We start from the raw sequence: 13,533 nt of genomic DNA, 5'->3' as shown, positions 1-13,533 counted from the left end.
ACCGGGGCCCGGCGGCTGTTGTGCACACCTGGATATTTTCCCTGCTGATCTTCCCTCATTTTTGCCATCTGCCCCGTCTAGATCAGCTCTGCCCCTTGCTTTCAGCGCCGCGCGCTTATCTGTCCCTGGGTTTTGCCCTTGGGCCTCGTCTCGCAGCTCCCGGACATCTGATGTCTCCTTTCCCCGCGCCGGGACAGATGAATCTCCGATCTCTGGCTCCAGCTGGGATTTGAGATCGTCTTTGGGAAGTCGCTGGCAATGGTACAGCATTACCCGGAGACAGCCGTGCTTCGGGTTGCACAGCCTGCCCGATAACGTGGAGAAACCTGCCCTTCTCCCCACCAAAATCCCGTTGGTGGCAGCTCTCCTTGCTGGCCTCCTGGCTCAGCATCCCTGCCCTCCTAGGCCTGTCCCCTGTCCCCCTGAGGGGGCTGCTGACACCATGAGAGGACCTGATGTTTCTGCGATAAGGAGGAGAAATGCAGAACTTCCACAGTGAATTTTTGCAGCTGAGTTTAGGACCAGCTGTTTGATCGGCGTGAAAGGACAGGGATTAGCCCTAAGGAAGTGACTGGTGAACTCGGTGCTTGCACGGTAGGATCATGGAGCAGGGGGTGACTGGCACCCAGGCAGGGCTGCCCAAGCCAGGGACCTATCCTGGGCCATGAGCAGGAATTTCTGCTGTGCTGAATTCCCAGCTAGGCTGTGAACCCTGTCCTTGTGCTCAGCCCGACTGGGCCTTCAGGGTGCCCGAGGCCTCCCTTCCCATCCAGGTTTCAGGCTGGCAGCCGTTCGCTCTGCGTCTCCCTCCTCTTCCTCGCGGTGCCTCAGCCCTGCCCTGCCTTGCTCGAGCACCAGGAACCCCGCGGGTTCCTCCACCTCCTCATTTCGGGAGCCCGAAAGCCCACTCTGCACAGGGGTAAGGGGGAAGCTTTGCTCTGCATCAAGCCAAGCAGAGGCTCTTCTCTCTTTCTGAAAAGAAATTTTGCCTTCATTCAGCCCCTGGGGGATGGATGGAGTCCTCAGCTGAGGCCTGTTAGCAGCTGGGGAGAGAGCATCTGTTTCAGGTAGATACTGGTAAGAAATCAGAAGAAAAGCAACTGTACTCAGCTCTCTGTGCATCTCAATGCTTTATTATAGTGGCCATAACACTGGAGAGCAGGTTACGGAGACAGTACGGCAGCTGACTGTTTTACAGAAACGTGGAAACGCTGCGACGCGCTCAAGAGCCCGGCCCCGGCTCCTCATCCACGCGCACGGGAAGCCCAGCGGGTTCATGTGGCCAAGGCCGAGCTCGGAGCCCGGCCCCTCGCGCCGTTGGAGCGGCCTTGCGTCGGCCGAGCTCCTCCACGAAGGTAAGAGCTGCTCTGCAAGCTCAATAAATACACAGACGAGTCCTGCCCGTTGCGGTGAAGTGGGAGCCGGGGAATGTCCCAGGTCACGCTGGACGTAGCACCACTGCTGGCAGAGTGTGGAGTGCCCGTAAGGGAGGTGGGTGCTCTCTGCTAGAGAGAGCTGCTTTATAAAGAGGTAAGTTTAAACAGCTTCTAGCTCGGGAGGGAGTGAGGGACCACCCCGAGGGCACAGGAGAATTAGCTGAAAACTGTGGAGTCCCGACGGATTCCCCGGGAGAGCCAGAGCGTTTGCCAGCAGACATGCAAATAGAGATGTCACCAATGCGCCTGGCCCGGGTCGTTTGCCTGCATCCCTGCATCAGCTCAGCTTGGCGAGCTCTGCCTGCCTTTGAAAGCCACCTCTCGCGGGCACCCCAGCGTTGAGCCAGCACACAGCAAGGGTTTGTAATACTGCTAAAATGCCTGGGCTTCACGTTGCCATGTTAAAAGCTCATGTAGTCCCACTTTCCCCTCTTGCCAAGCTTTTTATAGGTAGATCTCAAAGGTTAGGAGTGCAAATTCTGTGTGGAAACAGACCCAGAGTGGAAGCAGGAGTTAGTGCGAGTGCCGAGCGGGAAAGGCTCTAAAACCCTGGCTTGGTTTCTGCTCGTAACAGACATTAACTGGGACGCTGCAAAGACAGACTTAAAAAGACAGAGACTCTTGTCCTTGGTCCCTCAAATGGCTTGAGTTTGGGAGAAAGGGCTTTGGCCTCGTTTGGCTGGGGATGCCACCGTGGGCTGTGCTTGCGCCGCGGGGCTCTGCCCTTCCTAGGAGCAGTCTGCGGCGGGCAGGGAGTTGCGCTTAGGCCGGGCTCCGCTGGCGAAGCCCCCAGCTTGGGGCCCCGCCGAGCTGCTGCTGGGGCTTCGGGGGGCCTGCAGCCTCGCGCCGCCTGCCCTCGTGCTCCCCTCGCTGCTGCCCCTTTCTCTTGCAAACGCCGTGGAGCTCCTCAAAGCGCCGGAGGAGGCTGGAGATGGAGGGAGAGAAGTGAGCGGCTTAGAGGCACAAGAAACGCTTCCTTTGCGTTGTGCTCCAGCGAGCTGTATGAGTAAAAGCACTTACAGTACTTGGGGCTGGAGAGGATGGCGCTGATGACGGTGGGTATCGGTGACTCCATGCTGTGGAGACAAGGACAAGATACGAAGGTGCCTGTTATTCTTTGAAGGTCGCCAAGTTGATGCAGGGCCAGAGAGGAGGACGAGCTTGGTCCTCGTGAGCTGGGTTATGCGGGTAGAGTTGCATGGCCAAGGGGTGAAGGGTAACTCAGGACCATGGGGGTAAAGCACGCTAGGGAAGTGCTGGTACCCCTCAATTTGGGAAAGCAAGGGAAATGTCAGAATAAGAGGCTGCACTGAGCTGTGTGGGAAGTGCTGGGCTTCGCTCCTCCTTTGAAGCCCTCTACACAAGGCTCCAAGCTTGGGATGTCTCCGTTTTTCCTGGTCTTTACACCTCCCTTCTTCCCCTGTCCAGGTGTGAGGAAGCCCAGCTCACCTGCTCTCCTCGCCTTCCATCAGCTTCCTATAAGTGAGGATCTCCACATCCAGGGCCAGCTTGATGTTCATCAGTTCCTGGTAGTCTTTTACCAGGTGAGCCATATTCTCCTTGCTCTTCTGTAGGGCTTCTTCTAGCCTCACCAGCTTGGCTTTGGCATCCTTGAGGGCCGTCTCGCCGTGCTCCCCTGCCTCCTTGATGTTCTCCTCCAAGTACAGGCACTGTTGTTGCAATGGGAAAAAGAAATAGCGGAGGTGTTAGGTGTGTTGTAGTTTACTGGTCCTGAGTGCTACAGACTTGTCACCCACCCCAGGGACCTACCTGGCTCTTCTGGGACACGATGCAGGACCGCAGCTTCTGGATCTGTATGTTCATGTCTGCAATTTCCCGTCGGCTGTCAAGGAGGTGGCTCCCATAGGTGGCTGCCTGGGTGTTTCCTTCATTCAGCTGCAGGAGAGAGGGACGAGTGGATTATCTGCTCCTCCTCTGCTCTGGCAAAAGAATCTGTGAGCATTTCCACCGCCCTTGGGGGGAAGAACACCTCACTGGGGAAACAAAATAGTTAGGTGTGTTGAAGGATTTAGGGCTCCCAAATCGTCTCCTGGCTGTGGCTGTGCCACGTGCAGCGCACGCAGTCAGTTTTATCACGTTCCTTCCTGCTCTGTTTGGAGGATGCACTAGTAGAAAGTCACTTATGTCTTTGGTCAGCTGTGTTGTCACTGGCAAATGTCATTGCGCTTCTCTACTGACCATGCAGAGAGCCTAGAGCAATGAAACTCCTCACTTAAGCATCTTTAATTTAAGCATCCCACTCTTTAAGGAGTTGGGCTTGGGCTGGCTCCCTGTCCCTCCCTCTATTCCCTGTCCCTCCGCATCTTGCTGCTCCTTGTAGTTTCTAGGCGAATCTTCGCATCTTCTTTCCCTGCCTCTTCCCAGTATCAGTCAGATAAGGAGGCAAATACCTTCCTCCTGGTGAGTGCTTCAGCCTCCTCCCAGCTCCGGAGAGCAAGGGCTTCATACTGGGCCCTTACTTCTTCCACAATTTTGCTGAGGTCCAGTTTGCATGTGTTGTCGATTCCCAGGACAACAGAAACATCTTTAATTTCTGTCAGCAGCTCCTCAAGTTCCTGCAGAGCAAAGAGAATAGCTTGAAGAGAGCAAATATTAAACAAAGCTACAAGCCAGGAGGGAGCCCTTGCAGATCTGCTGGGCTTAGCCAAGCCAAAGCCACTTGCTGCAGTGCAGAGAGCCCATGAGACCTGCAGGACTAAGGCTGGGGGCTTCTTCTGATTCACCCCAACATCCTGCGAGCAAAACCACCCCCCAAACTTCCCTCATTTGCCTCTCCAGTGGATCTATGTGTCTATAAGATAACGACTTGTAAATCAACAGGTTCCAGCAGGCTGGTGACTAGTGCTAGAGCAAGCTGCAGGGAGGAGAGAGCAGAGAGATGGATGGTGGTTTCTTGGCATGAAGGATGGAGGAAAAAATGCATCCTGTTCCAAAGGGGACGTGGAGCAAATCATTTCAAGCAGAACATGTTCTGGTAGGGAGGGGACCTGTCCAAAGTGAGGTGGCTTTAAAATGGATTTAAAATAGAGGGGATTCGGGGTGAGACCCTGCCTTAAACCATTAATCTAACTAGAAGTCCAGTTGCATGATCTGATCCATGCACGAGGGGAGGATTCTGATCTCATTTTGGTCTAAACTGTGAACAAACCCATCTTTTTAGTGGAACTTTACTCAAAAAAGGCCATCTCTTGTATGATAGCGTGTGTGTGTGTGTCTAGAGGCAAGTCTACCCACTACATCTGTAGTACATCTCTACCTGCTCGTAGATGGTTTTCTTCAAGTCCATCAGGTCTTGCAGCCCGTGTAGCTTTACCTCCAGCTCAGTTCTGTGCAACGAGCTCACGTCTAAATCCTGCAGGAGATGGCAAGTGTTTTAATAAACAGTTTGAATTTACAGCCAGAGGTCTTTCCCCCTCAGCAGCCTCTCCTCCTGCCTGTATATTGATGGGAGCTTGTGCAATTTTTCTCCCGTGCTGCAAGGAGGGAGGTTCCTTTGCAGACATTTCTCCTCCACTGTTTGTTTTTTTGGAGCCTGCTTCGGTGGAAGTCTCCAGCAAGCCAGGGTGGAGAAGGAAGCAAGCAGGGCTGGTCTGTCCCCACTCATCTTTTGTTCACCGCAGAGAACGGCGGTTATTGAGAACTCGGTGCGGTCCACGCAAGTCACCAGAGCTGCCCTTCCTGGTTGATGAGTGTGTCGCGGGGGGGAAACATGCAATTAGCTATAATGATCGTTTGCAGAGAACATTTCCTCTGTTTAATAATACCTTGCATTCCTACACCTCGGCTATTTTTTTGATGCAAAAGCAGTGCACAAAGCCGCCCCTTTCGGCTGCCATTCAAATGCAGCTGCATCTGGGGCGGCTGCGGTCGCTGGTTAAACAGGGTGGGGTGGCGAGGCAGGAAGCAAAGGCAAACACGGTTATCAATTTCCAGCCTTTCCCAACCTGTGAGATCATCCTGCAGGTGACAAAGGTGGTGTGCAGGAAAGGTGGGGCCGCGGAGGGTCCTGGGCGTCTCGGACCTCCTTGAGTTGAGTCTCTTTGGTGCAGTTGGGGAGTGGTTGGACACAGGCACCATCCAACCGCAGGCACTTCTCCCTAACCAGAAGTGCTCTGGACTTACTTGTGCTTCTCCTATTGAAATGGGTCCCGTTTCCAGGCCTGCACTGACCTTCTCAAGGCCTCATTACCCCACAAAACTCCTCATTACCCCACCAAACCTCAGCGGTGCGAGGGCACTTATGGTCCTTGCTAGCCCTGGACCATCTTGGTTGCTCCAACCGCTGCTTCAGCCGCTCTGTGTCTGCAGAGCTGGCAGTGGTTCTGCGGGTGTCCCTGTGCACGACTCCTGTTGTCACTAACCTTCTTGAGCTCCGTGAAGGTGTATTCCATGCCGCTGCAGAGGCGGATTTCATCCTCATATCTAGGGAGAATGGGGGAAAAACAGCAAGAGGAAGTCCCGGAGATGTTACCCATGGGGGATGCTTGGGGCTGTTTGGCCAGGGAACACTGGCACATTGGCTTTTTGCTTTTACTGCAATGTGCCACCTCCTTGGTGGCTCTGACCCTGGATTTACTCTCCCCTAGGCAGCAGAAATGTCTCTTGAATATAGGCACCTGAGCAAGCGTGAGGAGAAGTCACCGCACACCGAGTGCTTGGCAGGAGCGCCATGCACGCGCTTTCAAGAAGCCCAGCATAAGCAGGAGGTAACTTTACTATTAATTTTAATTTAATTTGAGGGCTCGGCAACCTCATTTACCCTGTGTTTGCCACCGAAAGACAAAGCAGGCCCTGAGAAGTGGGGTGTGGCCGCGGTTCTCTGTGAAACCCAGCTGCATGCCCTAAACTTTGCCAGGCTTTCAACCCAATCCCTCCTGTTTCTTTCAGGTCTCGTCAGTGTTTAATTTCCAGAGCCTGCGAGCAGTTTTGAGGGAGAAAGCTTTGGCTTGGGTGATTTGTTGAAGGGACACAAGAGAGCGAAGTGGAAATGGATCCCCCAGAGCAGAAGGTAACAGAAAACAGTGGGATGAGGTGGGATGCAGAGGGCTAAATATCCAGGAGAGGAACCACCCCTGCGAGTATTTAAAAACAGGCTTGATAAGGCAGGACCAGGTTGACAAAGGTTTTGTCCGGGGACAAACAATGTGTCTTGAAGGAGCACACATGGGAGAGGAGCTTAGGGAATACCCAGCCCTTGCTGGCTCTTGAGGCAGGTATGTGGCTAGCCCTGCTGTCCCCGAAAGCAGGAACGTGGCCTGGATGCCACCAGGTCTGGTGGCTTCTGGTGTCTGACCAGCAATGGTCCTGCAGCACCGGCTCCCACCGAGACCACAACAGCTCCCATTCCCCGTCAAGGTCCCATTTTTTACTGCTTTTCCCTAATTCCTCAGGCTTGTCTTGACCTAATGCGCTCACAGCATCTCCTCGCTGTGTGTGAAGCCTTTCCGTGCTGCTTATGAGCATCACGCTGGTGAGGGTAAGGCTGAGGGTAAGGCTGAGCCCCTTGGGAAGGAGGCAGAAGCTAAATGCCTGTCCTGGGCACTGCAGGAAGGCAATCGCAAGGTCCCCTGTGGATTCCCGGACTGTTAAAGTCTCTTCTCGCCTGCTCTCCTAAGGCCAGATGGAGCTGATGCGGTTTTCCCTGGCTCGTCTTTTTGCTCTTTAGTTGGACTATAAGCCCTGCTGCCAACCAGCCGCTGTGCAGTGCGCTTAATTACAGCCTGTCGCTCCTTCCCTTCATCCCCTTTGCGCCTCAGCCCCGTGCCGGGGTGTCCCGGCCTGCCGGGGTGTCCCGGCCTGCCGGAGCACCTCCGTGCGTCGCGAGGCGCTGACCTAACCCGGCGCGTGGAGCCACCAGCCCTGCCGCCTGCGAGGGAGCCGGCCGAGCCAGCCCGACACGCTCGCCGCACGGCTCCTGGCGCCCGGCATGACTCACTGGGCTGGAGCATTCCACAGGCACATTACGGCACTATCTGCTCCCAGATAATCCCCAGGCACTCGTGCGTTTAGGCCTCCGTCCATCCCACCTTGCTCGGGGCTCTTAAGGCGTCTGGTAGCCCTGGGCCTCTTCCAGAGAGAAGCAAACTGGTGTTCAGAGGCAAACCGAATCTCGGGCAGGCTACGTTCTGTTCTAGATGGGCCTCCAGTCTAACTTAAGGTGCAAGCGTAGAGGTGGGCTGGGTCTCAGCCTGGTGGCCCGGGCTTACGTCAGCCTTGTTCTTGTGAAGTAACCAAGTGGGGTGAGGAGGAGCTGACACCACACTGCAGAGGGTGGTGGTTAAGGGTTGTTGACTACCCAAGCTTCAGGTGAAAAGATTTGACTATTGCAATCATTGGGTCTCGTATGGCCCTCAAAAGGCTAGAGATGCTGTTTCTTTTTTGTTTGTTTTTTTCCTGCAGCATCCTATCAATCCTGTCCCAGGATACATGCAAAAGCCCCGTGCGTCCCATTCAAATGGACCTTTGCATGTGCAAATCACAGGACTGGGGAACTCAAGTGAGCACTTGTGCAGACGTGCCCTTCTGGGCATTCCTCCTGGCGCTGGCCTGGGTCAGGGCTGAGCTTTGAGCTCGGGTTCCTGAAGCAGCAGCTTGTGAGACCCTGCACCAGTCCCCACCCCAAGCCCTGTGTGCTCCATGTGTCGCATCTTGAGAGAGCGACTCCATCTCCGTTCCACCCCCCTACACCCCTCCCCAGAATTCCCTTGGGAAAAGAGGTCCTCAGAGGAACAGGAAGTGTACAAAACCTGGGCGTGGGTTTAGGCAGACCCTTGGCTTGGCCTGGGTTGCACTGCTGCCCGGAGAAGGTGCAGCAGAAGCCACGGTTCCCTGCCTGTGAATCGCTGGGAGCAGCACAGTGGCTTGTCACCAGCCCAAGCACGCGCACCCACGCTGGCTTTGGGTGTCAGCAGCAGCCCAGTGACAGGGTGGGTGTTGCTGGATTGCTGCTGAAGTCACCCCAGCAGGGTTTGTACCTCCTGGATGGGAGAAAATGCAAGGAGAAGATGCCACAAATGGAAGAAGAGAGGATGGTCTAGGGGCAGAGTACTTTGTGGCGGCTCTTTTCCTGTGGCTTTGTGTCCTGTCCGTGTCTAACGGAGCAGGAGCTCTTGTCAAGGCTGCGAATCATAAGCTGCTGCTCATTGTGGATTCTCTGCTGTCTAATAAGGTGCTAGCACATGTAGTCTTGCCCTGTATATGTGTATTTGGGTAGGGGTGTCTCACAGCTCATCCTGGAGTTCTGAGGGTTTTAGCAGCCTCAGATGTCTATCCTGTTGACCAAGTGCACAGAACTGTCCAGGAGTTTCAAGTGTTAGGGAGATGCCCAGCTGACTCGTATAAGCATCTCTGTCCTTAAGAAACCTGCTCTTTAGGGCAGGGAGGGGATGGCACCTTCCCCTCAGTGGTCTTGATCCAAGCTTAGGGTCTTTACATGTCAGCAGAGCAATATTTAAAGTATCGTTTACCATGATCCTGAGTTTTGGGCTGCAAATATCAACATCCAAATCAAGTGTAGATGGAGAGACACCCACCTCCCATCTTGAATTTGGGGACTGCTGTGTGGTTGCATACAAGTGATTCATTCCTGGGAGGAACCAAAAGTTGTGTCCTTAGTGTAAGATCAAGAAGTGATGCCTCTTGTGCCACCAGCTCACCCTGTGAGCTTGGCTGTGTCAATGAATGGCTGGGTCTCTGTTAATCCCCCATCAAGTGGAGTTATTGGTCCCTCCCCTAACTTGCAGACATGCAGAGTAGCCTCTTTAATCAATGCCTGCAAAGAGCTCTGAGATCCTAAGCTAAGCTCGCTAGAGAAGGGCACCGTTGTTGTTTGTGCATCACGTCGTACATCAGGAACAGGTTTGGGAATTGCTGCAGGGGTGTCTGCATTGCTCCCTGCGTGGGTCTTTCCTACACATCAACATGGAAGGCGCGGGAGGGAGATCTTGTGTAGGCAGATGGGTGTAACTGGAAGGGAAAGTCTCTAATTGTGGATTCATCAGTGTGGTATGCTAATGACACCAATAATAAGAGAAGCATTGTGCTATTGAATGAGCCGGGACATCTCTGAATGCGCTTATCAGAAGATCTCCAGGCTATTGGCAAAAGCAGTGATAAGCACCAGGCAGCCAATCCTGCCTTCAGGTCTCAGCTGCCTGAAAACATCCTCTCAAACTGAGAGTTTCCTCCAGAAACTTCAGTTTTCTGGATTGTAGTTTGACGTTTTTGCCAAAGCAGAAGATTTTGCATGAAACTCTGTGAGGTGGGGAGAGAAGGAAATGTTTGTTTAAAACATTTTTGGGTTTGGTAGCAAGGTCTGGTTTGTGAGAGCGGTGGGGAGAACAAGTAATCCTTTGTTTTAGTGGCTGTCATTCCTAATAATATTCCCCAGAGCTGCTCTTCTCCCCCAGGCATGTCTCAGATACTCGGTGCTCTCTGGCATTTCTCATCCCACGTGTTTCTCCTCATCTCCCCCCTTACATAGCCAGCTCTGCTAGGACTTACTTGCTTCGGAAGTTATCCATGGTATCCAGCACCTTTGTCAGCTCCAGCTCTAGGTTTTCCCGCTCGTAGCTGAGGGCCTTCATCTCCTGATTCATTTTGCTCATGTACTGGTCGTAGATGGCCTTGATGTCTGACTCAGAGTGGGAATTGTCTTGATCTTTCAGGAAGTTCCACCTTGTTGTCAGGATCTTGTTCTGCTGCTCCAAGCTCTGGACCTGCAGAGGAGGTTTTGGAGATGTTAGTACCAGTGTCAGCCAGAACCAAAGCTGACCACCCCGCACAGTGCGAGAGGCTCTCGCCTGGAGACCTTGCTGCCCGGGTAACACTCTTCATCTTCTAAGCTCTTGCCTAATTTCAATTAATTAATTGCTGTCTCTCTGCCACTGCATTGAACAAAGACAAATTCCTTCAGTCTGCAGATACAAGGGGTGAGACATCTGCAGATAAAAGTGGTGAGAGATGGCATCTTTGCCCAAGAGGAGGTCATCTGAACAGAGGGGAATGGGATACAGAGAGCAGCAGCGTGGTCAGACACTCACAGTTAGTCATTAGCAAAAGAGGTTTGCGTGATAGGATCTCATGTCTTGCTGTTAGAGACCTCATGCTGGCTTTCTTCCCAACATCTTACTGTGTGGCCATTGACCCTAAGTCAGCAACCCAGCCGGATGACTGGCTCCTGTGTCCTGGCTTGGAGACACTGCTACACTCTGCACCTGCATAAGGCTCAGAACTAGAGTGTGATGCTGCAGAAACTCCAAACTTTCCAGATCCCAAGCCCACCACTGAACTCTAATCTTACACTTTTGATTCTTGATCAGGCTCCATCTTTAGCACGAATTCCTTCTTACAAAGTCTCTTAACCTCAGCTTTGTGGCAGAGGAGCCACCCTAATCTAGCCTTGTTTCCTGGAAAACCATTCCTGAATACAAATGAAACAGCTAAAGTCTGGTCCTGAAGTTAGGCTTCAGAATGGAGGCTCCATCATTGTCCAGGTGGCAGACAGGGATGAGCCATATCTAGATCAAATGGAAAGGGAATACTAGCAGGTCTGGAAGAGCCTGCTGGAGATACATCAGCAGCAAACCATTAGGTTGATTGTGGTCAATTATCTGAGGAATTAGCTGCCTGGACTTGAGGCCTTCTGAATTCCTGATTAAAAAGACAAGTTCTCTGTGACCAAGAAGTGTCATTACTCTCCTGTGGCCTGAGGCAGATGGCTGAAGTTGGCCACTTGACCAAGGTATCACTTGGATTTGCAACCTTCACAGCTAAAGGCAGCAGCTTCCATCTTTAAACTCCAGACTAGTGAGCTGAAGTGTATCTCTGTCCGTCTGGCCCTGCAGTGCATGCTTATCAGCCGATTCCAGGGTTGGCTTTATCCGAAAACCTGTAGGGTCTGTCACTTCTTCCATCTCCATTTGCACGGAACAGAGCAGTGCTTGTGGTCTCGCTCGCGTGCAGGGCAGCAATTTATTGTGCTGCTCTGTGCTCATGTCCCCTGTCCCTGTCCTAACAGCCAAGGCACCAGGCCTGCAGCACACACCACCAAACCTACCCTTGTAGGACTTTCCAAACCAGGCCTTCTCCGACCTCATCCTGCCAAGTTCTTGCTTGGAGAAGGCCAGGCACAGAGGCTGCTGTGCTCTTCCACCCGGGATGAGCCCTTGGCACAGCCACATAGGTGCAGTTGGCACCCGACTGTTCACCCTGGCTAGATGCTATGAGTGATGGTTGCCCCCCACCCTTCTTCCCAGTGAATTCAGGTTCTCTTAAAGCTTGAATTAAACCAACAAAAACCCAAAGCCGTAGTAGCTTGGCACGGGCAGCCGGTATTGTGGATGCAGTGAAGCAATCCTGAGAGATTACCATCTGTTTACAGAGCACCAGGGCTTTGCAGCGACCTGCCTCAGCTAGATGAATTGTTTTGCTTTGAGAAAACCTCCTGCCTTCTCAGGGATCTGAAGAGATGAAAGCGACACTTTCTTGGCTGCGTTTTGCAGCCCCACAGAATAAAAAGCACCAAGGAGGGAGACACGGGTACGCGGGGTCTCCCTTGTCCCCCGCAGCTGTCACCTTCCACATCCCCCGAGCAGCTTCACTGCTCGTGGTGGTTCCACCAGCCCTGTGTCCCCTGTGGATCTACCCAAGGCCTCGTGTGCCCAGCTCCCCTGCTCAGGTGGGATGATGTCCCCATGTGGCATCACTGTCACCCACCCAAGGGACCTGCTGCGTGAAGCACTGGCTACTGTTGACCACAGATGTGGCCCATCATCACCTAATGCTGATAGTAGCCCTTGTTCAAGCAGATAGCACTGAAGGAGCAACTAATTGGTTAATTGGCCTAATACTTAGAGCCTGGCAATAATTAGCTTAGGAAGGCCTTGCAGAGGCTCCTGAGGGCCTACTTGCCATCCCCTTTCCCCCCACCACCATCCTCATTGCCCACCACGGTCCTCATCTTACCTTCCCAATGAGGGACACGAACTGGTTGTTGAGCAGCTTGATGTCCTCCTTCTCCTGCTCTCTCATGGCTTGGAAGTCAGGGTCGATATCCAGGTGCACAGGGAGCAGGAGCCTCCCATCAATGGAGAAGGAGGGGTAAGAAGAGCGTCGGTATCCGCCGGCTCCGGAGAGGCCCAGGGAGTCGTAGGCGCCGCTCAGCATCGCCGTGGGGCTGCCGCAGCCGCGGCGCTCCGGGGACGTGCCGGCTGCTCTTCCTCGGCTCATCCTCCCCGCCACCTCCCAGGAGCAGAGGGATCCGCCGCTGAACGCTCTGCAAGGGTTAGTCATGCTCAGCCAGGGGAGGAGAAGGGAGGGAAGGAGAGGAGGGCGAAGAAGAGATGAACTTCTCTTGCTGCTGCCTCCAAGGGAAGGAGAGCAGTGGCACGGCGGGGAGTTTGGTCGGCTTAATTCCCGGCTCCTCGGCTCGTGGGTTGGCTAATGAATTGCAAGCACCTGTTCTCCTATGTTCATTAAACGGAGGAGGGTGGAACCGTTGATGTAATCCAGATCAACCTGTTGGCTTTTTGTTTTTTTTTCTCCTTTCCTCCTCTCTCTGTACCCTCCTTTCTGCAGGAGCTTGTTTGTGCGGTGAGGGCACAGGCACTCGCAGCAAAAACAAATCACTCCCAGGTAATTCGCTGGGCCTCGAGCAGCTGCTTTCCGTAGCCTTAAATGGTGAAGAAAACAGCCGACGGAGCCGGCATCCTCTGACACGCTTGGGGAGGAAGGTCTGAGCGCGGCTACGGCAGGAGCACTTGGCTCATGGAGCTTGGATTCAGTCCCTAGCCCTGCCTTAGGGTTTCAGATAAAGGCTGAAGGAAGGATCTGTATTTTTCTCCTTTTCTTTTCTTTTCTTTTCTTTTCTTTTCTTTTCTTTTCTTTTCTTTTCTTTTCTTTTCTTTTCTTTTCTTTTCTTTTCGAGAGTATTTGACTGAGGAAAAAATCATAAAGCTTGACTTTGCCACAGGTAGGAGTTGGGAAAATATCTCCAGCTAATCGTAACTAGTGGATCTCCTGGCCTTCCTCAGCCCATGAAGGGCCATCATGCAGAGCTGTGTTGCACTGAATGTCT

General features: G+C 53.3%; 1 protein-coding gene across 1 annotated transcript; it reads right to left on the bottom strand.

Annotated features, from left to right (window-relative positions):
- Positions 1–2,164: 2,164 nt before the first annotated feature.
- Positions 2,165–12,749, bottom strand: KRT80 (keratin 80). Its single transcript, XM_026047329.1, has 9 exons — positions 12,423–12,749; positions 9,960–10,174; positions 5,819–5,879; positions 4,714–4,809; positions 3,848–4,012; positions 3,207–3,332; positions 2,886–3,106; positions 2,459–2,512; positions 2,165–2,366 (listed from the first exon to the last, which is right to left on the bottom strand). Exons 1-9 carry the CDS (start codon positions 12,747–12,749, stop codon positions 2,165–2,167), a joined length of 1,467 nt encoding a protein of 488 aa, XP_025903114.1.
- Between the last annotated feature and the right edge of the window lie 784 nt (positions 12,750–13,533).

This window comes from Nothoprocta perdicaria, unplaced genomic scaffold (genome assembly GCF_003342845.1).
Source record: "Nothoprocta perdicaria isolate Ctin4 unplaced genomic scaffold, notPer1 scaffold_491, whole genome shotgun sequence".
Lineage (NCBI taxonomy): Eukaryota > Metazoa > Chordata > Aves > Tinamiformes > Tinamidae > Nothoprocta > Nothoprocta perdicaria.
The sequence above is the reverse complement of the archived record's forward strand: the minus strand, read 5'-3'. Positions and strand labels throughout refer to the sequence as shown.

Excerpts from the sequence above, each read along its gene's own strand:
- KRT80 (XM_026047329.1), bottom strand. The coding sequence starts at position 12,749 with ATGACTAACCCTTGCAGAGCGTTCAGCGGCGGATCCCTCTGCTCCTGG. Across the intron at positions 4,810-5,818 it reads CCTTCACGGAGCTCAAGAAG|GATTTAGACGTGAGCTCGTT; the intron begins GTTAGTGACAAC and ends CATCTCCTGCAG. Across the intron at positions 3,107-3,206 it reads TCGTGTCCCAGAAGAGCCAG|TGCCTGTACTTGGAGGAGAA; the intron begins GTAGGTCCCTGG and ends TTGCAACAACAG.